Source organism: Dendrobates tinctorius, unplaced genomic scaffold, assembly GCF_039654945.1.
Source record: "Dendrobates tinctorius isolate UK_male_01 unplaced genomic scaffold, ASM3965494v1 ptg000254l, whole genome shotgun sequence".
Classification (NCBI taxonomy): Eukaryota; Metazoa; Chordata; class Amphibia; order Anura; family Dendrobatidae; genus Dendrobates; species Dendrobates tinctorius.
Genome location: NW_027361921.1, coordinates 11122993 through 11148058, shown reverse-complemented (window position 1 = coordinate 11148058; position 25066 = coordinate 11122993). Strand labels below are relative to the sequence as shown.

Here is a 25066-nt window from a genome sequence, read left to right as displayed (position 1 = left end):
CTGCATGCGTCCTGCATTCCCTATCTTTATCACTGGGGGCGCAGACCGTGCGCAGTATGCGTTTGGCGGTGAATGCGCCTTTTTGTTGCGTTTGTCGCAGGTCGGCGCACCGTCAAAAGGACGCATGCGCCGCCAAACGCATACTGCGCACGGCCTGCGCCCCCAGTGATAAAGATAGGGGACGCAGGACACATGCAGCGTCATGCGCCGGTAGGCGGGGCTACCGGCGGAGGCGAGGCAGGGGGCGGGGCTTAGCGGCGGCCATGCGCAGGCCGTCGCTGCGCTCAAAAGCGCTAGTGTGAAACTAGCCTTAGACTAGCGCATCGCGAAGGAGCTCCCTAGCGGGTGAACTAGGGCAGAGGTGTTCTGTGGTCGGGGATCGTTGTGGAGATCCGCGCTGTCTCTGTCAGGGGATGGTGAAGGTGATCTAGAGCCACCGTGTCTCTCCCTGGAGGGGGACGAACGAGTGCTATGTGAGGACACGGATGAACGCGACCTGTGGGTCCACTTTCGTCTGAGACTGTCGGAAGCGTCATGTCCCTGAGACTGGCTGTCCCTTTGCTGGGTAACGTTCATAGCCGAGACATGACCCTGCAGAGCCTGCAGTAGTGTGGAGGTCAGGTTATTCATAGACTGTCATAGACTGCGACATCTGAGTAGCCCATTCCGGCGTGGTCTCAGGCGCAGAAGCGTTGGTAGGGGCGTCTTGGGGTTCGGACCCAGTGTTTCGGGTACAGTCCCGGCAGTGCGGGTACGTGCTGCCACTGGGGAGAGTGGACTTGCAGGCTGTGCAGAATGCATAAAAACAGTCTTGCCTGGTCCTCTTTCTTGAGCCCGACATAGTGCTTAGAGGCTGGCTAGCAGGGGCCCTACAGGGGTGGCTATGCAGAGGGAAGTATAGGGGAGCGTTATAGGTAATATGAATTCACAACTGGATAAGGGAACCCAGCTGTGATCTTACCCCACCGGTGTGCCCCTAGATCCAGCGCCAACAATTGACGGTCCTGTGCCCCCCAGAGACTGCTGTGTTGCTTCAGCTATGTTTTCTGCTGCCGCAAGATGGCCACCGGGATTCTGAGGTGGAGGAGGAAGGGGGCGGAGAGCTGAAAAGGGCGCTCTGAGCTATGTAAAAGCGTGCCCTTCCTGCCTCGATCCGCCCTTTCTATGACACTGCAGAGTGTCATTTTCGTCATCCGGGGGGAGGGGGCGGGAATAAGGCGGCGACTTCGGCTAGGCCGAAGCCACGGCCTAAATTTGAGACCTCATGCCCAGAAGGGCTCCAGGACGGTGTGGTTGTCCGGGGGTTGGTCGGATTTAACCCAGACCACCCTGGAATGAAAGGAAGGCTAGCGGTGGGGTCATGAGCGCGAACGGGGCCCTGTGGCGCTATGCAGCTGGTGCTGCCGCAGCGACAGGGGCGCAGGGAGCCCCGTCTCTGACAAGTGCCATGCCTGCCTGCACCTCCCCCGGTCCCAACAGGAGCCCGCAGCTGGGCTCCCTGGGTCTGTAAGCGGTTCAATGGTGCCTGATACAGGCCCTACCTGCGGTGTCTCAACCTAATACCCCCAGAGGGGGATTAGGGAGGGTGCTGCTGTCACCGTCAGGGGGCTTCACCCCCTCTCCTCGACCTCAACCCAGAGCCGAAAGAAACTGGGGAAGGAGGGGGGTCTCGACTTCGAACCAGTACCCGAGGGACTGGGGAAGGAGCGACATGGGGAATAGCCACCTCGACCTCAACCGGGTACCCCTAATAGGGGACCGAGGAGGGAGCTATGCCGTGAGTCTCGCTGGAGACCCACTTTTTCATCTGTAGTCTGTTGGAAAAAAACAAGTAAGAAAAGACGGAGTAAAAATTTTTAGGTGTGCCTCCTTGCGACACTAAGCAAAAACTGGCTTATGCTGATGCCGTCCAGGGATGCCGTCCAGGGAGTGTATACTGCAGAGGAGAAGCCAAAGTTAATCTTTTTCAGATTAAGCATAGTGTCGCCTCCTAGTGGACAGCAGCATAACACCCACGGTTCTGTGTCCCCCAATGAAGCGACAGAGTAATTACTTCGGGTCTAATTTTTTAGATTTTCCCCAAGGGTAACAGGAGAAATTGGACCCCAAAAGTTATTGTGCAATTTGTCCTGAATACGCAGATACCCCATATGTGGGGGTAAACCACTGTTTGGGCGCATGGCAGAGCTCAGAAGGGAAGGAGCGCCGTTTGACTTTCTCAACGCAGAATTGTCTGGAATTGAGATAGGACGCAATGTCGAATTTGGAGAGCCCATGATGTGCTTAAAACAGTGGAAACCCCCTACAAGTGACCTCATTTTGGAAACTAGAACCCCCAAGGAAGTTATCTAGATGTGTGGTGAGAACTTTGAACCCCCCCAAGGGCTTCACAGAAGTTTATAACGTACAGCCGTAAAATTAAAAAATATTTTTTTTCCACAAAAATGATCTTTTCACCCCAAAATTTTATTTTTTGCATCACCACATTTTGAGAGCTATAATTTTTCCATATTTTGGCCCACAGAGTCATGTGGTCTTATTTTTTGCAGGACGAGTTGACGTTTTTATCGGTACAATTTTCGGGCACGTGACATTTTTTGATCGCTTTTTATTACGATTTTTGTGAAGCAGAGTGAACAAAAACCAGCAATTCATGAATTTCTTTTTTTGAGGGGAGGGGTGTTTATACCGCTCCGCGGGTGGTAAAATTGCTAAAGCAGTTTTATTCTTCAGGTCAGTACGATTACAGCGATACCTCATTTATATCATTTTTTTATGCGTTGGCGCTTTTATAAAAACAATTTTATATAATTATTTTTGTATCGCTTTATTCTGCGAGCTATAACTATTTTTTTCGCTGATGATGCTGTGTGGCAGCTCGTTTTTTGCGGGACAAGATGACGTTTTGAGCGGTACCATGTTTATTTATATCAGTCTTTGATCGCGTGTTCTTCCACTTTTGTTCGACCGTATGATGGATGATAAAGTATTGTTTTTTGCCTTTTTTAAAAGGGTTTACTAAAAGGGTTAACTAGTGGGACAGTTTTATAGGGCGGGTCATTACAGACGCGGCAATACTAAATGTGTACTTTTGTTTGTTGTTTTTTTTGACTGACATAAAGAAATGTATTTTTTGGAATAATATTTTTTTACTCTTTATATAGGAACTTTTAAAAAATATTTTTACACGTTAAATTTTTTTTCTATTTACTTTGTCCTAGGGTGGGACATCACTATATAGTGTCAGATAGCTGATCTGACACTTTGCAGAGCATTGTGTCAGATCAGCGATCTGACAGGCAGTGCAGGAGGCTTGCTGATGCCTGCTCTCAGCAGGCACTGACAAGCCACCTCCATGCAGGACTCCGCGACCATCTTGGATCCGGGAGCCTGCAGGGAGGAGGCCCTCAGAGCAATGCGATCACATTTAATTGTTCTGAGGGTCTCAGGGAAGCACGCAGAGAGCCCTCTCCCTGCGTGATGCTTCCCTATGCCACCGGAACACTGCGATCATGTTTGATCGCAGTGTGCCGGGGGTTGAAGTGCTGGGAGCGGTCCGTGACCGCTCCTGGCACATAGTGCCGGGTGTCTGCTGTGATAATGATAATCAGCTGACACCCAGCCACAATCAGCCGCGCTCCCCCCGTGAGCGCGGCTGATGTACTATCCTGTCCATGGGCATTAAGGCCCAGGGTACATGGATGGGATAGTACATCATATGTCAGAAAGGGGTTAAAATAGGTGACACTATGGGGAAAAAAGCATCCTTGGAAAAAATTAATTTTTACAACACAATTAGAACATTGTAAAACAAGTCTAATGTGTAATAGATAATATCATATAATAAGGTTGAAGGACTGCAGCAGGTCATTGGCAGAAGGATCAACATAAGTTGGATACACGATGGCACGGTATTGTGGAGAGCGTTATAAATTCAGCAAAGTTTGTAAAATTACATACCGTATATACTTGAGTATAAGCCGAGGCACCCAATTTTGCCACGAAAAACTGGGTAAGCTTATTGACTTGAGTACAAGCCGGGTATGCATTGTCTTTGCTTGCATGATTACTGCAAAAAAAATAAAACATCCTATTTACTTGCCTGTGCTCCCTCGCTGGCACTGCATCTCATTCCGGCGCCAGCATCTCCTCCGGCCGAGGGATCACGTGGCCCCCACTCGTTAAGTTAATTAATATGCACTCCACGCATATGGGAGTGGAGAGGCGTACATATTCATTACCTTAGTGAGCAGGTCCACATGTTCTCTTGACCGGAAGAGCTGCTGGCGCCGGAACGAACGAGATGCAGCGCCAGCGAGGGCACGCAAGTAGGATGTGTGCTGGAAGCAGGCGGCTGTCACTGTGCACTATTACAGCAGCGGCACACGCATTAGTCACAGCCGCCGACTCCTGCCTCTGTGACACGCTGCTCTGCCGTTCTCCCTCCATCGCCCTCTTTCTGGGACAACTGACTCATGTATAAGCCAAGGAAGGCGTTTTCAGCAGACAAAAAATGTGTTGAAAAACTTGGCTTATACATGAATATATACAGTATATTATTCCAAGGTGTGACCAATGACAGATCAACTTATCAAATGGACTAAAGACAACACAAGCTTAAAAGTTGTCTGCAAGCTAAGCTGTCGTCTCAACAGTAATCCTTTCTTATTGCTGCTTATAGAACTACAATATTGATATTAGTTAGCTTTTTCTTACAGACATCAAACATTTAAAAAAAATTAAAAAAAGGGCAGATTTACAAACCTTATGCACATATGGTCGAACAAGGTCATCCAACTTGTATAAAATTCTGTCAATTACTTTCACTAACAAATGTCGTTCCTGGTCTTCAAGGGTTGGCGACATCAGTAGAGGAAGAATTTGATTAAAAAGTGGTCCAGCGCCAAACTCCCGGGCTTTGTCTGTAATTTGTCGCAAAGCTGCCTATTAATAAAAAAGTAAACCTAAATTAGAGACTGTGAAACCACTTTTTATAAAATTTGGGTAATCTGCTTGCTCGTTGACTTTGAGGGTGGTATAGCATAATCATAGATAATACTTGTTATTTATTAAAAAAATAAAAAATTGTAGAATACACACTTTTCTCATTGGAGGTGTCCCATTCTTTATTTTCAGCAGTAACTTCATAATTTTCCTCTCTTTCTGCTCTTCGGGACTAAGTGTTGATTCATCTACATCGACCTATACGGTAATTGAAAGAAAAAAAAATCACAGCATCAAATCAAATATTTTCAATTACTTACTGTTCATTAACCCAGTCCAGACATGTGCCGTATGTATATGGCATCGAATGAGCTACGTTTCCGCAAACCGCGGTTTATATATACGGCCCGGGCTCACACCGAGTGACACGGATTAACACTATTCTTTTGTATATGATCCATAATTGTATTTTTGTGCTTGACCCCTTGTCCTCCATCATCCCATTTAGGTACACTTGAGGTTGCCTTTGGCGTTCAATTTAGGTTTAATCTAACCCCTTCTGTGTTTTTCCACAGAACATCTATTGGACACCTGTGGTACTTATGGACTACAAGGCCAAGGAAACCACCTGGCAAACTCAGCTGACCAACCTTTTTAGTTGTGAACAGGCCAATGCGGGGTCCAATGATCACAGAAATAATGTTGAATTACAAAACATTAAATCACTCTTGCATAAGAGAATTGAGATATTTTGGAACAAGGCTTTTTTTTTTTTAGAAAATTATATCAAGGCTCAACTGAATACCAAGAGGTTTGCGTATTCATGTTTTTCCCTCCTTTCCAGTGGAAGATCTCACCTTTGTCTCAGGCTGGTTTCAAACTAGCATTTTTTTGCGCAGTGCATCGTGTGCATGCGTCATGCTTACCTATGTTTAACATGGCGTATGCATGGTCTTGCGTTTGCATGCGTTTTCTCAAGGTATGCGTCTAGACGCGCAAGACGCAACCTGTTGCATTTTTTGGTCCGTCCAAAGGCGTAAAAAAAACGCATGTGTTCGCTTGCGCACGGAATGCGTCATAACGCATTACAGTCTATGGGAACGCAGGCGTGCGCACGGACATGCGCACGCTTGCGTTTTACGAGTTTAACAAAATACCTTTAACCATTCACCAAGACAACCTTACAAAATCAGAATGCACAGCTCTTAACCCCTTAGTGACAGCCATTTTGCAGCTTAATGGCCAGGCCAAATTTAAAATTCTGACCACGATCTCTTTATGAGGTTATAACTCTGGAACGCTTTAACGGATCCTACTGATTCTGAGAATGTTTTTTTGAGATATTTTACTTCATGTTAGTGGTAAAATTTCTTCTATATGACTTGTGTTTAGTTATGAAAAAACAGAAATATTACGAAAATTTTCAAAATTTTGCAATTTTCAAACTTTAAATTTTTAGGCCTTTAAATCCAAGAGATGTGTCACAAATTTCTTCTTAAATAACATTTCCCACACGTCTACAGTACTTAACATCAGCACAATTTTGGAAACAATTTTTTTTGTTAGGAAGTTATATGGTTTAAAGTTGACCAGCGATTTCTCATTTTTACAACAAAATTTACATACCGTATATACTCGAATATAAGCCAAGATTTTCAGCCCTTTTTTTTTGGCTGAAAGTCCCACTCTCGGCTTATATTCGAGTCATACACACCAGGGGGTCGGAGGGGGAGGGGGTGTCAGGTCATACTTACCCGTCCTGGCACGGTCTCTGCAGCCTCCAGCTTCTCAGCAATCTCTCTTCCTTCAGCGGTCACATGGTACCGCTCATTACACTCATGAATATGTGCACATTCATGAGTGTAATGAACAGTACCACGTGACCGCTGAAGGCAGGAAGGTAGATTGTGGGGAAGCTGGGGGCTGCAGACACCGTGCCAGGACGGGAAAGTATAGCGATACTCACCTGTCCCCGCTCCATCGCTGATTGCTGCTCTCTGGCACGTCATCTGTCAGTGACATTCAGACAGCAGAGGGCGCGGTGACGTGGTTAGTGCGCGCCGCGCCCCGTGCAGTCTGAACATCACTGACCGATGACGTGCCAGACAGCAGCAAGGAGCAATGGGCCGGGGGACAGGTGAATATCTCAGGTGCCAGCAGTGACACAGGCCCCTGGCCCCAGCGACGCAGAGGTGAGTATGTCATTTTTACTTTTATTTTTAAATGCAGCAGCGGCACTGGCAGCACATGGGGGCATAATCTATGGAGCATCTTATGGGGGCAGCATATAGGGGCATAATCTATGGAGCAACTTATAGGGGCAGCATATAGGGGCATAATCTATGGCGCATCTTATGGGGGCAGCATATAGGGGCATAATCTATGGCGCATCTTATGGGGGCAGCATATAGGGGCATAATCTATGGCGCATCTTATGGGGGCAGTATATAGTGGCATAATCTATGGCGCATCTTATGGGGGTAGCATATAGGGGCATAATCTATGGCGCATCTTATGGGGGCAGCATATAGGGGCATAATCTATGGCGCATCTTATGGGGGCAGCATATGGGGGCATAATCTATGGAGCATCTTATGGGGGCAGCATATGGGGCATAATCTATGGAGCATCTTATGGGGCAGCAAATGGGGGCATAATCTATGGAGCATCTTATGGGGGCATAATCTATGGAGCATCTTATGGGGGCAGCATGTGGGGCATAATCTATGGAGCATCTTATGGGGGCAGCATATGGGGGCATAATCTAGGGAGCATCTTATGGGGGCATAATCTATGGAGCATCTTATGGGGGCATAATCTATGGAGCATCTTATGGGGGCATAATCTATGGAGCATCTTATGGGGGCAGCATATGGGGGCCTATTCTATGGAGCATCTTATGGGGCATAATCTATGGAACATCTTATGGGGCAGCATATGGGGCATATTATTCTATGGAGCATCTAATGGGGCTATCATGAACTGTATGGAGCATTATGTGGGTCTCCTGATTCAATATTGATATTCAAAAACATTTAACCTACTGATGTCTCAATTAATTTTACTTTTATTAGTATCTTTATTTTTTAAATTTACCAGTAGCTGCTGCATTTCCCACCCTAGGCTTATACTCGAGTCAATAAGTTTTCCCAGTTTTTTGTGGCAAAATTGGGGGGGGGGGGTCGGCTTATACTCAAGTATATACGGTAATTTTTTTTTTTTTAGGGACCATCTCATATTTAAAGTCAGTTTGAGGGGTGTACATGACAGAAAATACCCCAAAGTGACACCATTCTAAAAACTGGACCCCTCAAGGTGCTCAAAACCACATTCAAGAAGTTTATTAACTCTTTACGTGCTTCACAGGTAACAGAAGCAATGTGGAAGGAAAAAAATTAACAACATTTAACTTTTTTGCAAAAAATTTACTTCAGAACCAATTCTTTTTATCACAAGTGTTAACAGAAAAAATGAACCACAAAATTTGCTGTGCAATTTTTCCTGACTATGCCGATACCCCTGATGTGCCTAAACAGTGGAATCCCCCACAAGTGACCCCATTTTGGAAACTAGACCCCCCCAAGGAGCTTATCTAGATGTGTGGTGAGCACTTTGAACCCCCAAGTGCTTCACAGAGGTTTATAATGGAGAGCCGTGAAAATAAAAAATCTTTTTTTTTTTCCACAAAAGTGATTTTTTTAGCCCCCAATTTTTTTATTTTCCCAATGGTAACAAGAGATATTAAACCCCCAAAGTTGGTAAATAGTGAAAACCCTCTCCATCCCTAACCCTAATCCCAACCCTAACGCTAACAGAAAAATGAAAATAAATTTTCTTTGTTTCATTATATTTACCTAACTTAGGGTGATAAAGGGGGGGTTTATTTACTATTTTTCTTTTTTATTTTGACCACTGTGATAGGGTTTATCACAGTGATCAAAATGTACCTGTAATGAATGAATGGAATCTGCCGGCCATTTCAGCAGGCACGCGCCCGCAATTTTCTTCCTGGATCAAGATGGTGGCACCCACCGGAGGAGGCTGGAGGGCCCGGGGACCACTGGGAGGTACCAGGGACCCTATTTCTCTCTACTCTGATGTGCGCTCACATCAGAGGAGAGAGAAATTACATGCAAAAATCGCAGCTTTTTTTTTTGCGATCGCCGTTATACGGTTAATAACGGCGATCCCAAAAGTGGGGTCAATAAAAACCGACCCGATTCATGTTCTCTGGGGTTTCGGCTACCCCCAGCAGCCGAGACCCTGGGGAAAATCCCACTCTGGGGGGCGGTACTTACTTTCTCCACAGCGCCGTGAATTAACGGCGCTGTGGTTTAAGTACCCTTAACTACCACCGTTAAAAGGCGTATTGGCGGCCGTTATGGGGTTTGAAAAAAAAAAGGAAGAATGTTGTTTAAAAACCTGCCGACAAAAGGGGGTAATATTGTGGTGTGGCCATGTAACCTTTATGAAAATGAAGCAAACAGTCTTTTGAAGAATCGACAATGTTATAGAAGATTTCCTTTTAATCCGCTATCTACTTATAAGGCTGAGCTGTCCACTTCTTCAAAAAGATCGAAATTACATTCTCATCACCAATGAAATACTGGACATTCTCACCATTAAGGAATCTAACACACCTACCCTGTATGTTACCAAAGATACACAAGGTTCCACATCTTCCCCCAGGTAGACCAATAATTTCTGGTGTGGGTAGCCTGACAGATATTTGACGATACACTGACTCTTACCTGAAACCGTTAGTAGAGACTACTCCATCGTATTTACGTGACGTCACACCTCACACCTGCTCCAGAAAATTGATTCAATGACCATAGATAACATGAGTCTTGTCACCTGTGACGTAGAATCATTGTACACAAATATCAGACACCAAGATGGTGTCAAAGCCTCAAGCTTCTTTCTCAGCATGACTAAGTTCAACACTCATGAGGTCAATTTCATCCAATCCCTACTAAGTTTTGTCTTAACTCATAACTTCTTTACCTTCAATGGATCCTAGTTCCTACAGCTCCAGGGAATTGCTATGGGGGCAGCCAATCTGATACTGGAGCTGTGGGAATGGGATCTGTTTTCTACCACCACTATGGATCAGGTCGTGTTCTGGACCGGTTCATAGATGATATATTTTTGCATCTGTCGTGACAATACAATTGATCTTCATACCTTTATTGAACAACTCAACAATAAATGATTTGAAAATTAGGTTAAGGTATTACTTTGATACCCACAGGATTGAGTTTTCGGATGTTACCATCAAGCGGGATAATTCTGGCATCCTACAGTCTCATATGTAGAGAAAAATAACGTCAGTTAATGTACTTCATCACGCATCTTCTGCACATCCAGGACATATCAAATCAGTTCCAACAAAGCTATTTTTAAGAAAACGACGAACTTGTTCTTCTAATGATGATTTTGAAAGCCGACCAAGAGAGATGAAGCAAAAATTTCTGGAACGGTGATATAGTCATAGAAGCATCCAAAAAGCCTATAACCATGCTAAGAACAGTCATAGTCAAATTACTATTGCCATCCAAAAAGACAAAGATAAACCGCAAGCTAAGAATGATCACTCAATATCACTCACAATGGCACCTTATGCATAATATTCTGAGTAAACACTGGTCTATTCTTACCAGTGATCCTATCTTACAACAATATTTGCCCACTCAACCATCACTGCCCGACGAGCATAGAATCTACAAGGTCTAGTGAAAAGTCTCTATCCTGTTAATAATGAATCCACTTTATTCCCCACACTTCTCCTCAAACCCTTACAGCCATGGGGTTGTTCATCCTGTGGCAAATGTGTTGCCTGCCCCAAAATCGATCATGCTACTGAATTCTCTTTCTCTGACAAGAAAGATTATAAAATCACTCAAATCATTACTTCCAATACAAAAGCTGTAATTTATCACGCCAGTTGCCCATGTGCTAAAATTTAAGATAAGATCTAATCTGTTAATATGTATTATGTTGTTGATACTGTTCTTTGAATTTTTTGCATTGGTACAATTTGTGTCATCCAGGTCAGACTACGCACACACATTTCCCCCCATGACAAGTCAACACACGCTTGATAGCTTGACAATAGCCTCTTTTAATGTGAAGGGCATAAACTCCCCGGCTAAACAGAGCCAAATCATGCTTCTAAAAAAAAAAAAAAAAAAAAAAAAGTAAAACCAAAATTGCTTTCCTGCAAGAAACCCATTTTAAAAAAGGCCACTCTTCTGCTCCCAAGGGAGTCAGCATAGCTCTAGTTAGGAATCTCCCCTTCCAGTGGAAAGATACGCTCTCAGACCCAGAGGGCCGTTACATTATGATTAAAGGTCATCTGGCTAACACTATGGTGACCCTATGCAAGCTTTATGCTCCCAATAAACAGCAAGACCTGTGGCTATCTAAAACCTTGGGCATTTTGGAACTATTTAAGGAAGGTTTGTTGGTGGTGGGGGGAGATTTAAATGTCTCCCTAAATTCCTCTCTGGACTCGTCCTCGGGTACGAAATACGTCTCCCAAAGGGCAATCAGGAAGATCCATGTATCCCTGAACTCCCTGAACTTAATCGATCCATGGAGAACAAGTAACCCTGAGACCAAAGATTACAGCTTCTTTTCTCCCCCTCACAACTCATACCAAAGACTAGACTACCTTTTTGTTCAAGATCACACACTTCTCCTCTAATACAAAAAACTCACATAGGTCCTATTACACTATCGGACCACGTACCCATATATCTAGAAATCACCATCACTTCTCTTCCCAGGCCTATGGGAGCATGGAGATTAAACGAAACTCTTCTAGACAACGATAAAAACTTAGAGAAAATTAAAAATACATTAAATCTGTTCTTTAAAGAAAATACACAGCCAGACTCCCCTCTCCCCATGATTTGGGAAACCCATAAGGCAGTGATTAGAGGAGAACTTATAGCTTTGGGCTCCTGTATAAAGAAAAATAGAGATAAAGAGATCTAATTTATTATCCATCAAATTAATAGTCTGGAAACTGTCCACAAGAAATCTCTATCCACCCAAGCGCAAGAATCTCTAAAAACCCTACGAAACAAATTGAAAGATATATTGAATGTGCGCTCCGCCAAAACTTATCTAAGGAGCAAATAGACATTCTACATGCACGGTAATAGGGGAAGTAAACTTACCTCCTCGCTTTTAAAAAAGCAAACAGACCGAGCTTTTATTCGGAAAATCAAAAATGACCAATCCCAAATAGTTTCAAAAACAACCGATATAGCACATACATTCATGCGGTTCTATGAAGACCTCTATAACCTGCCCAGACCCCCCTCTTTGCTGGACCCGGTAGTAGCAGAGAACAAAATTCTCTCTTTTCTTTCCACTATTGAACTACCCAAACTAAATTCCGCAGACAAAGACATGCTACTGGCACCAGTCACAACACAAGAGATTTTGGAGACCCTAAAATCAATACCCAAAGGTAAATCAACAGGCCCTGATGGTTTCCCGATTGTATACTACAAAAAATTTGCCGAAATCTTGGCCCCACACTTGTCTAATCTGTTTAATGCTCTCGTAAATGGCTCCTCCTTACCCAAACAAGCGTTAGAAGCCTTTAAAACCATTATACCTAAGGAGGGGAAGGATCCTGAGCTGTGTGGTAGGTACCGTCCCATATCCTTGTTAAACACAGACGCTAAGCTCTGGGCAAAGATCTTCGCTACCAGCGTAAGCAATCTCCTACCCAAACTGGTACACTCTGACCAGGCGGGATTTGTAGAGGGAAGGGAGGGGAAAGACAACACAGCTAGGATTCTTCATGCTATAAATCATGCTCTTAAAACAAATTCCCCCCTTACACTTCTATCAACCGAAAAGGCCTTTGATCGTGTTAATTGGCACTTCATGGAAAAAAACATTTGAAAAATTTGAGCTCCCCAGTAGTTTTGTTAAAGCTATATTTTCTCTATATTCAGCCCCGTCCGCAAAGATAAAGCTCAATGGAACATTTTCTCAATCCTTCAATATCCAAAACGGCACACGACAGGGCTGCCCCCTATCACCCACCCTATTCATATTGGTAATAGAAACACTAATGCAAGCAATAAGTCAAAACCCTGACATTAAGGGACTAAAAGTTAAGAATACGGAACAAAAATGCCCAGCCTTCGCTGACGTTTACTCATCCTAATAACCAATCCTAAAGCAGCGGCACATAGTGTAGACCTTTTCCATAGATTCAGTGAAGTTTCAGACTTCAAAACAGAGGTCGCATTAACGCCTGTCTGGGCGTCTATGACGCACAGGCAGGCGAAAAAACGCCTTCAGATTAGTACGATACGTCAACGGGACGCATCGTTCTAAGCTACAGTGGCAGCGAGTTGGACGGAGCTGGTGAAAGGGCAGTATCAGATGTTGCGGAGCGACTCCCGTCAGTAGGCGGGGTTTGTATAGTCATTCCCCGCCTTGTTTTCGGATTGGTGGAGTCTCGCAGATTACGTCACGGGTGCTGTGTTAGCCCCTCCCACACAGCGTTGTGTGTGCGGCGAGAGCTGAGGAGTGAGGACAGTGATTGAGATTACCGGGGGGGGGGGGGAGAGGACGCTGACCAGCTGCACCGTTATCATCCTTCTGTGAGGCGGGAGAGCGCGGCCGGGGACCGCAGCTGCGTGCACGGTGCACTGCATGGGAATATTGGGAAAGTGGTCGCGCAGGGCGCCCTCCATCCATAGCAAGGTCGCCTGTACGGTACTAATCCCCGGGGACTCGCAGGGGGAGGGGGGCTGCTTTGCCGCTGTGCTGAGGCCTGTGGCCAGTGACCTGTATGTGTATGCTGTCATCTGCCGGACTGCTATAGGCAGAGCCGACCACCGGTGTCTGGGGGCACTGATTTGCTTCCATTGTTATCATGGACGATGTGTACAATTGGCATCTGAGCGTCAGCAATCATATGTGTAACAAATGGATTATGTCACTGAGGGGGCTGTGCAATGGGGTGGTCTGTGCAATGGTGTGTGTGTGTGTGTGTGTGTGTGTGTGTGTGGTGGTCTGTGCAATGGTGTGTGTGTACTCCTCCGTGGTGAAAAATACTCCTCAAAAATATTGGGAGGAGTAGTTTTACTCCTCTGAAAAATATGTAGCGCGACCTCTGCTTCAAAATCAATTGGGATAAATCAGAAGCAATAAATATATCCGCTTCAGACGAAGATGTCTCCTTCCTGAAGGGTTCAGCTCCGTTCAAATGGCCAACAAAACCATATCAAGTACCTGGGGATTATTCTCACCAAAAAACCCCTAGACCTCTATAGAGAAAACTATGTTAAACTAACTAAGACAGTCGAGGAGCTATTGAAGACGTATGACCATCCATATATTTCATGGTTAGGAAGGATAAACATAATTAAAACCTATATCGCGCCTAAAATACTTTATACAATGTCCATGGCACCAATTCCTCTCCCCAAGACTTTTTTTTTTACTTCCATCAGGAGACCCATCTCAATACGTTTGGAAGTATAAAAAGTCTAGACTGTCTCAGACTTCTTACTCTTCCGAGACTATCAGGAGGCTTAAGTCTCCCAGACTATCTCTTATCATAAAGCAATACATATGTGTAGATGGTTAAAACTCGCTTCAGCCCATCAGTCCTCACACCATAATAATTTAGAACTTCTCCTCAAAAATAACATGCACCAGTACATATGGAATGATTTGGTACCCCCTCCTCATCTGAAGCTAGACCCATATCACACTACCTTCAAAATCAAAAACGACTTATTTAAATCTCAATCCGTAAATGAGGGATTTTCCGCAGTAACTCCCATTAGTGTCATTCCATATCTTCTCAATCCCAACTATACTGATACATTTAATCTTTGGCAACGTTTGCCTTATCGGGCAATTTCCCAGCTAGACTTAGGCAACATTTCTCTCAGATGTCTGGCCTACAAATTCCCACACGCACCCTAAGAATTTCCTACAAGAAACCCATGCGTTGGAAATTCTAAAACAATTTAATGCTAAATTTACTAAAACCAGAGGCTGGTCCTGGAGTGAATTACTGTTGAAACTCCAAATGCCTATTCCCAAATTGCTCTCCAAAATATACAAGAACGTAATTTCTCTGCCCACCGCATCGAAACCAGTATGCCTCCTCTCCCGAGAAAAAGAACTAGGCATCTCGTTAACCGATCTATAGGTGCATAAAGTTCTAGACAATTCAAAAGGCTTCGCTAGATGCATGTTGCTACAAGAAAACGCGCACAAAATCTTCACGAGATGGTATAGAACGCCCAAGTTTCTCCATCATCTTGGACTAACTAAATCAAAATTGTGCTAGAGGTGCTTTTTGAGAACGGGCAATATGTCACACATATTCTGGACCTGTCCTCTACATAAGGAATTCTGGTCAGGGGTCAACAAAACATTGAAAGACCTTAAACTAATTACCAAAACTCTTTCTTTTTTAAGGAGGTACTGCTTTCCTGTCCCACATCTGGTTGCAAGCTAAAGAAACATGAGCCTTTGGCCTTGGTATTGAGCGCCGCCAAGCACTTAATCTCAACCCATTGGAGAGATCCATCGCCACCATCCCTCTCCGAATGGATTTAAAAAGTAAAGCTTATAAACAGATTGGAGGAGCTCTCCAGTTGGGAGTCTCACTCGCACCCATTTTAAATGCTTGGTCCTCATGGAAGCAAAAATATGTCCAATAGATCCCTTAGCTGTTCTCTGATCTTTATTTGCATTTCAATTGACCTTTTTATTTACATCCTTTCGCCCTGGGTACTGTCTGCAGCTGGAGGCTACTATATTCCCCATCCAGGCCCACTCTGCAATAATAAACTTATTGACTTAAACCTCTGTCTACCTGTCGCTAATGACATAATACTTCTATCTAGTAGTACCTTCTTAACCTCTTCCCGACCGCCCACAGTAGATAAACGTTGGCGCTTGCTGGGCTTTGTGCAGCGCCGACGTTTATCTACTGTCGGCGGTTTTGTGCCCCCCACATACCTTACAACGCGGGGATCCCGGTGCACAATGCATGCTGGGCCCCCGACGTCATTGAGACCTGATTGGTTCAGGTCCTAATGACGTCAGCGTCACAGCAGCCAATGGGAGCGATCGCTGGGAAAGCTGCTTGTTTCCCGGCGATCTCACTCATTGTAACGCGGCTTCTCCTCTGATCTAACACTGAAAGGTGATCAGAGGTGAAGCAGCGTTACTGTGTGACTAGATCGCTGCCTGGCACAGCTGGCCAGGCAGCGATCTTGTCACACAGTAACGCTGCTTCTCCTCTGATCATCTGTCATTGTGAGATCAGAGGAGAAGTCGCATTATTATGTGCCAGGCAGCGATCTTGTCACATAGTAACGCAGCTTCACCTCTGATCATCTGTCAGTGTGAGAGCAGAGGAGAAGTGGCGTTACTATGAGTCAGATCGCAGGGCAGCGATCTTGTCACAAAAATAAAAAAAAGTAAAGAAAAAAAAAAAAGCAGGTACACAGGTTAGGGCTAGGGTTAGGGCTAGGGTTAGGGTTAGGGCTAGGGCTAGGGTTAGGGCTAGGGCGTGTTGGTGTTAGGTTTGTGGTTAAGGTTATGGTTAGGGCTGAGATTAGGGATAGGGGTGTATTGGGGTTAGGGTTGGAATTAGAATTGGGGGTTGCCACTGTTTAGGTACATCAGGGGCTCTGTAAATGCAATATGACGCCCGCAGACCATTCCATCAAAGTCTGCATTTCAGAACGTCACTACTTCCCTTCCGAGCCCCACCGTGTGCACAAACAGTAGTTTTCTCCCACATATAGGGTACCAGCGTACTCAGGACAAATTGGACAACTCTTAGGGTCCAATTTCTCTTGTTACCCTTGTGAAAATAAAAATTGGGGCTAAAAGATCATTTTTGTGGAAAAAAAATTTTTTTTATTTTCACGCCTCTACATTATAAACTTTACTGAAACACTTGGGGGTTCAAAGTGCTCACCACACATCTAGATAAGTTCCTTGGGGGGGTCTAGTTTCCAAAATGGGGTCACTTGTGGGGGATTTCCACTGTTTAGGTACATCAGGGGTTCTGCAAACGCGACATGACACCCGCAGACCATTCCATCAAAGTCTGCATTTCAGAACGTCACTACTTCCCTTCCGAGCCCCACCGTGTGCCCAAACAGTAGTTTTCTCCCACATATAGGGTACCAACGTACTCAGGACAAATTGGACAACAACTTTTGGGGTCCAATTTCTCCTGTTACCCTTAGGAAAATAAAAATTGGAGGCTAAAAGATCATTTTTGTGGGAAAAAAAATGATTTTTTTTATTTTCACGGCTCTACATTATAAACGTTAGTGAAACACTTGGGGGTTCAAAGTGATCACCACACATCTAGATAAGTCCCTTGGGGGGGGGGTCTAATTTCCAAAATGGGGTCACTTGTGGGGGGTTTCCACTGTTTAGGTACATCAGGGGCTCTCCAAATGCGACATGGCATCCGATCTCAATTCCAGCCAATTCTGCATTGATAAAGTCAAACAGCACTCCTTCCGTTCTGAGCTCTGCCGTGTGCTCAAACAGTGGTTTAGCCCCACATACGGGGTATTGGCGTATTCGGGAGAAATTGCACAAAAAAATTTGTGGTTCATTTTCTCTTTTTAGACTTGTGAAAATAAAAAAAAATGGTTTTGAAGTAAAATGTTTGTGAAAAAAAGTTAAATGTTTATTTTTTCCTTCCATATTCCATTCATTCATGTGAAGCACCTGAAGGGTTAATAAACTTCTTGAATGTGGGGTTTTTTTTTCCTTTTTTTTGGAAGTGCATTGAGCAGCAAGGTGGTGTGCTGGTAAAAGGGAAAAAAAAAAAACTCTTTTAAATCTTCTTCCTGAGCGAGTGTGAACGAGCTGAGTGTGACCTGAGCGTAAGTGCGAACTGTGGTAAGTGTGTGACTTGAAATTCAGTGAAGAGGTATTTGGAAAACCTTTAACAAATACCTGTGTGAGTTGCTGAATTGTAAGTTGCTGAGTGCTTTCTACCTGTTCAATTTTTGCGGGGCTTTGGGGGCTTGTTTAACCTATATTTTCTCTCTTCAGGGTTAATCTCTTATTTTACTATCTGTGATTTTAAGGGTAAACTATATTGCATTTAAATCTTGAGGTGTAACTATATTCACAAGGGGTTCATACAGTAATTAAGGGTTTATAAGGGGCAGCTGGTTGGGGCTCAACTCCTTTTGGAAGTGCATTGAGCAGCAAGGTGGTGTGCTGGTAAAAGGGGGGAAAAAAAAACAAAAAAAAAACCTCTTTTAAATCTTCTTCCTGAGCGAGTGTGACCTGAGCGTAAGTGCGAACTGTGGTAAGTGTGTGACTTGAAATTCAGTGACTTTAGATTCAGGGAGTTTCCAAGGGAGGTCTTACTGAATTGCTGTTATATTAATACTTTTTTTTATTTATTTATTTATTTTTGCTTATCTTATTGTCTGGTGCAATCCCCATTAGGATGTGCTCCACTATTGCCAATGCCATCCAGTGCACATCTTGCCGCATGTATGAAATCCTTGAACAGCCGGTCGAGGGTGCATACTGCTGTGCAAGATGTGAGCAAGTTGTGCATTTGGAAGCCCAGATACTGGATCTAAATGTGCAGCTGGCAACACTGAGATCCATAGACAATATGGAAAGGAGTCTTCTGCTCACTGAGCAGACGCTCAATGGGATAGATGAGGGGGGGGATGCTAGGTTGGAGCTGCAGGACAAAGGAGCAGCTAGCTGGGTGACAGTTAGAAGGCGGGGTAGAGGGAAGAGCACCAGGGAGGCTAGTCCTGATCTGGCACACCCCAATAAGTTTGCTAAGTTGGCAGATGAGGGGAGTGTTATAGTGCAGGAGTAGCACTGCTGCAGCAAGGCATGTCCTCTGAAAGCCAGAGGAGTGTCTGCTCCAGTAAGGGGGGAAATAGGAGAGCAGGGCAGGCCAGACAGGTTTTGGTAGTGGGAGACTCAATTATTAGGGGAACAGATAGGGCAATCTGTCACAAAGACAGGGATCGTCAAACGGTGTGCTGCCTACCTGGCGCTCGAGTCCGACACATCGCTGATCGGGTTGACAGATTACTGGGAGGGGCTGGAGAGGATCCAGCGGTCATGGTGCACATTGGCACAAATGACAAAGTTAGAGGTAGGTGGAAGGTCCTTAAAGATGATTTCAGGGAATTAGGCTGTAAGCTTAAAGCAAGGACCTCCAAGGTGGTATTTTCGGAAATACTTCCTGTACCACGCCAGAGAGGCAACGGGAGATTAGGGAGGTTAATAAGTGGCTCAGGAATTGGTGTAGGAAGGAGGGGTTTGGGTTCCTGCAGAACTGGGACGACTTCTCAGTTGGCTACAGGCTCTACGCTAGGGACGGGCTGCACCTCAATGGGGAGGGTGCCGCTGTGCTGGGGGAGAAAATGGCTAGAAGGTTGGAGGAGTGTTTAAACTAGGGACGGGGGGGGGGGGGGGGAGGGTATTCCTTTTATAGGAGGGGAAGACAGTGCAGATAGAGACCTGGGCACAAATAATGACATTGGGGGTGGAGGTGGCATGGGGGGTGGGGTTAGAACAGTTAATAATTTAAGAAAGAATAGAGGTACAGAGAGATACATAAAGTGCATGTATACTAATGCCAGAAGTCTCGCCAACAAAATGGAGGAATTGGAGTTAATGTTGTTGGAACATAATTATGACATGGTGGGGATATCTGAGACATGGCTGGATGAGAGCCATGACTGGGCTGTTAATTTACAGGGCTATAGTCTGTTCAGAAATGACCGAACAAATAAGCGAGGGGGAGGCGTGTGTTTACATGTAAAATCATCCTTAAAACCCATCCTTCGTGATAATATATATGAATCTAATGAAAATGTAGAGTCCCTGTGGGTAGAGATAAGGGGAGGGGGGAAAAATAATAAATTACTGATAGGGGTTTGTTATAAATCTCCAAAAATAATGGAAGCTACAGAGAATATCCTCATAAAGCAAATAGATGAAGCAGCGACTCAAGGAGAAGTCATTATTATGGGGGACTTCAACTACCCTGAAATACATTGGGGAACCGAAACCTGCAGTTCCAGCAAAGGTAATAGGTTTCTGACAACGATGAGAGACAATTACCTTTCACAACTGGTTTAGGACCCAACAAGAGGGGGGGCACTGCTAGACCTAATATTAACCAACAGGCCAGACCGCATATCAAATGTAAGGGTTGAGGGTCACTTGGGTAATAGTGATCACAAATTAATAAGTTTTCATGTATCCTTTAATAAGATGTGTAGTAGAGGGGTTACAAGGACACTAAACTTCAGGAAGGCAAATTTCCAACGGATGAGAGATGATCTTGGTGCAATTAACTGGGACGATATCCTGAGACATAAAAATACACAAAGAAAATGGGAGACGTTTATTAGCATCCTGAATGGGACCTGTGCACAATATATACCGTATGGGAATAAACATGCGAGAAATAGGAGGAAACCACTATGGCTAGATAGAGCTGTAAGGGGCGCAATAAGAGATAAAAATAAAGCATTTAGAGAATTAAAGCAAGTAGGTAGTGATGAGGCATTAAATAAATACAGAAGATTAAATAAATTCTGTAAAAAGTAAATCAAGACAGCAAAGATTGAGACAGAGAGACTCATTGCCAGAGAAAGTAAAAATAATCCCAAAATATTCTTTAACTACATAAATAGTAAGAAGCTAAAAAATGATAGTGTTGGTCCCCTTAAAAATAGTCTGGGTGAAATGGTGGATGAGGATGAGGAAAAAGCCAATATGCTAAATAACTTTTTTTTCACTAGTATTTACACTAGAAAATCCCATGACGGATAACATGATCAGGGATAAAAATTCTCCATTAAATGTCACCTGCTTAACCCAGCAGGAAGTACGGCGGCGTATACAAATCACTAAAATTGACAAATCCCCGGGCCCGGATGGGATACACCCCCGAGTACTGCAGGAATTAAGCACAGTCATAGATAGACCACTATTTTTAATCTTTAAAGATTCCATAATAACAGGGTCTGTACCACAGGACTGGCGTATAGCAAATGTGGTGCCAATATTCAAAAAGGAGACAAAAACTGAACTTGGAAATTATAGGCCAGTAAGTTTAACCTCAACTGTGGGTAAAATCCTGGAGGGTTTTATAAGAGATACTATACTGGAGTATCTGGAGAAGAATAACCTTATGACCCAATATCAACATGGGTTTACAAGAGACCGTTCCTGTCAGACTAATCTGATAAGCTTTTATGAAGAGGTAAGTTCCTGACTGGACCAAGGGAATGCAGTGGACGTGGTGTACATGGACTTTTCAAAAGCTTTTGACACGGTGCCACACAAAAGGTTGATACATAAAATGAGAACAATGGGGATAGGGGAAAATATGTGTAGGTGGGTTAAGAGCTGGCTCAGGGATAGGAAACAAAGGGTGGTTATTAATGGAGCACACTCGGACTGGGTCACGGTTAGCAGTGGGGTACCACAGGGGTCAGTTTTGGGCCCGCTTCTTTTTAACATTTATTAATGACCTTGTAGGGGGCATAGAGAGTATAATTTCAATATTTGCAGATGACACTAAACTCTGCAGGGTAATTAATACAGAGGAGGACAATTTTATATTACAGGAGGATTTATGTAAACTAGAAGCTTGGGCTGATAAATGGCAAATGAGCTTTAATAGGGATAAATGTAAGGTCATGCACTTGGGTAGAACGAACAAGTTGTATAATTATGTGCTTAATTGTAAAACACTGGGCAAAACAGTCACTGAAAAAGACCTGGGTGTATGGGTGGACGACAAACTCACATTTAGTGGCCAGAGTCAAGCAGCTGCTGCAAAGGCAAATAAAATAATGGGATGCATTAAAAGAGGCATAGATGCTCATGAGGAGAACATAATTTTACCTCTATATAAGTCACTAGTGCGACCACACTTAGAATACTGTGTACAGTTCTGGTCTCCGCTGTATAAGAAAGACATAGCTGAACTGGAGCGGGTGCAGAGAAGAGCGACCAAGGTTATTAGGGAACTAGGGGGTCTGCAATACCAAGACAGGTTATTACACTTGGGGTTATTTAGTTTGGAGAATCGAAGGCTTAGGGGTGATCTTATTACAATGTATAAATATATGTGGGGACAATACAAAGACCTTTCTAATGATCTTTTTACTCTTAGACCTGTGACGGGGACAAGGGGGCATCCTCTACGTCTGGAGGAAAGAAGGTTTAAGCATACTCACAGACGCGGATTCTTTACTGTAAGAGCAGTGAGACTATGGAACTCTCTGCCATATGATGTTGTAATGAGTGATTCCCTACTAAAATTTAAGAAGGGACTGGATGCCTTTCTTGAAAAGTATAATATTACAGGGTATATACACTAGTCTCCTTAATATTGTGTTGATCCAGGGAGCTAGTCTGATTGCCGTATGTGGAGTCGGGAAGGAATTTTTTTCCCCAATGTGAAGCTTACTGTTGCCACATGGGTTTTTTTTGCCTTCCTCTGAATCAACATGTTAGGGCAAGTTAGGATAGGATATGGGTTGAACTAGATGGACTTAAAGTCTCCCTTCAACCTTAATAACTATGTTACTATGTTACATTGAGTGGTGCAGTTTTTAGAATGGTGTCACTTTTGGGTATTTTCTGTCATATTGACCCCCCAAACTCACTTCAAATGTGAGGTGGTCCCTAAAAAAAAAAATGGTGTTGCAAATTTTGTTGTATAAATGAGAAATTGCTGGTCAACTTTTAACCCTTATAACTTGCTAAAAAAAAAAAATTATGTTTCCAAAATTGTGCAGATGTAAAGTAGACATGTGGGAAATGTTATTTATTAACTATTTTGTGCGATATCACTCTCTGATTTAAGGGCATAAAAATTAAAAGTTTGAAAATTGCAAAATTTTCTAAATTGTCACCAAATTTTGTTTTTTTTTAACAAATAAGCGCAGATCATATCTAAAAAATGTTACCACAACCATGAAGTACAATATGTCATGAGAAAACAATGTCAGAATCAGTAGGATCCGTTGAAGCGTTCTAGAGTTATGACCTCAAAGTGACACTGGTCAGAATTGAAAAAAATTGGCCCACGAATTGGTCACGAAGGCAAAAACAGGCTCAGGTGCGAAGGGGTTAAACCTGTACCACTGTACTATACTGTTTTGTTATTAGTGTTACACTATCGGGTTTGGCCCCGTTAGTCAAACCACATTCCTCCGCGACATACAGACTGTCTAATGATTGTACTTGTTTCTGCAAAATACTTAACTGTACTGCCGCCTTATTTTGTGTGAATAAATATATTATAGAAAAAAAAAAAAAGAAATGAAGGCTATTCCATGCAAGAAATTGCCAAGAAACTGAAAATTTCCTACAACGGTGAGTACTACTCCCTTCAGAAGAGCACAAACAGGCTCTAACCAGAGTAGAAAGAGGAGTGGGAGGCTCCGCTGCACAACCGAGCAACAAGACAAGTACATTAGAGTCTGTAGTTTGAGAAATTGACGCCTCACTGGTCCTCAACTGGCAGCTTCATTAAATAGTACATGCAAAATGCCAGTGTCAATGTCTACAGTGAAGAGGCGACTCTGGGATGCTGGCCTTTAGGGCAGAGTGGCAAAGAAAAAGCCATATCTGAGACTGGCTAATAAAAGGAAGAGATTAATATGGGCAAAAAGAACACAGACATTGGACAGAGGAAGATTGGAAAAAAGTGTTATGGACAGACAAATCCAAGTTTGAGGTGTTTGGATCTCACAGAAGAACATTTGTGAGACGCAGAACAACTGAAAATATGCTAGAAGAGTGCCTGATGCCATCTGTCAAGCATGGTGGAGGTAATGTGATGGTCTGGGGTTGCTTTGGTGCTGGTAAAGTGGGAGATTTGTACAAGGTAAAAGGGATTTTGAAAAAGGAAGGCTATCACTCCATTTAGCAATGCCATACCCTGTTGGACAGCGCTTGATTGGGGCCAATTTCATCCTACAACAGGATAATGACCCAAAGCACACCTCCAAATTATGTAAGAACTATTTAGGGAAGAAGCAGGCAGCTGGTATTCTATCTGTAATGGAGTGGCCAGCACAGTCACCAGATCTCAACCCCATTGAGTTGTTGTGGGAACAGCTTGACCGTATGGTACGCAAAAAGTGCCCATCAAGCCAAACCAACTTGTGGGAGGGGCTTCTGGAAGTATGGGGTGAAATTTCTCCAGATTACCTCAGCAAATTAACTGCTAGAATGCCAAAGGTCTGCAATGCAGTAATTGCTGCAAAGGGAGCATTCTTTGACGAAAGCAAAGTTTGAAGGAGAACGTTATTATTTCAAATAAAAATGTTTTTTTCAAACCTTGTCAATGTCTGGACTAGATTTTAAATTCATTTGGCAACTCATTTAATTAGTATGAGTTTTCATGGAAAACACAAAATTATCTGGGTGACCCCAAACTTTTGAACGGTGGTGTAGGTCGGACGGGTTGTGGTGTCATTGGATGCCGCTAAGGAGCTTGATAGTGTGGAGTGGAGGCATTTGTGGGTGGTCCTGAGGGCTATGGGTTTGGCGAGAAACTTATAAAGTTGGGTGCAGCTACTATACCCCTCTCCGAGAGCTAGGGTACGGGTGAATGGTTTTTTGTCTGGGGACTTTCCATTGTATAGGGGAACGAAGGAAGGGGTGCCCATTGTCTCCTCTGCTGTTTGTGATCGCTATAGAGCTTCCGGCGGCGGTAATACAGAGGGATAGAGGTATAAAGGGAAATAGATTTGGAAGTCATGAAGAAAAGATAATACATCGTCTGCGTACAAGGCTATTATTTCTCGAAGACGTGCAGGAGTCTTTGAGGGTTGCTATGCATAGCATTACTATATTTGGGGCTCTTTTGGGATTATTAACTGGGACAAGTCTGTGTTGCTGCCCCTGGATGTGGGGGCTCCTCTGACACTTGACCCTGAGATTCCCTTATGGGTGGTTCATGAGTTTAAATATCTGGGTATTGTGATTTCGGCTAAGATAGAGGATTACGTGCGGCTCTGCCTGACTCATTTGCTTGGGAACTTTCAGCAAAAGATTGGGGCCTGGAAGA

General features: G+C 43.9%; 1 protein-coding gene across 3 annotated transcripts in view; it reads right to left on the bottom strand.

Annotated features, from left to right (window-relative positions):
* The window catches only part of SF3B1 (splicing factor 3b subunit 1), a 255916-nt gene that overhangs the window by 114016 nt on the left and 116834 nt on the right, over nucleotides 1-25066 (bottom strand). For all 3 annotated transcript variants that reach the window (XM_073558156.1, XM_073558157.1, XM_073558158.1), the window contains 2 exons: nucleotides 5101-5202; nucleotides 4765-4944 (listed from right to left, as the gene is read on the bottom strand). In XM_073558156.1, the coding sequence (XP_073414257.1) occupies nucleotides 4765-4944; nucleotides 5101-5202 (282 nt within the window). The remainder of the gene's footprint in view (nucleotides 1-4764; nucleotides 4945-5100; nucleotides 5203-25066) is intronic.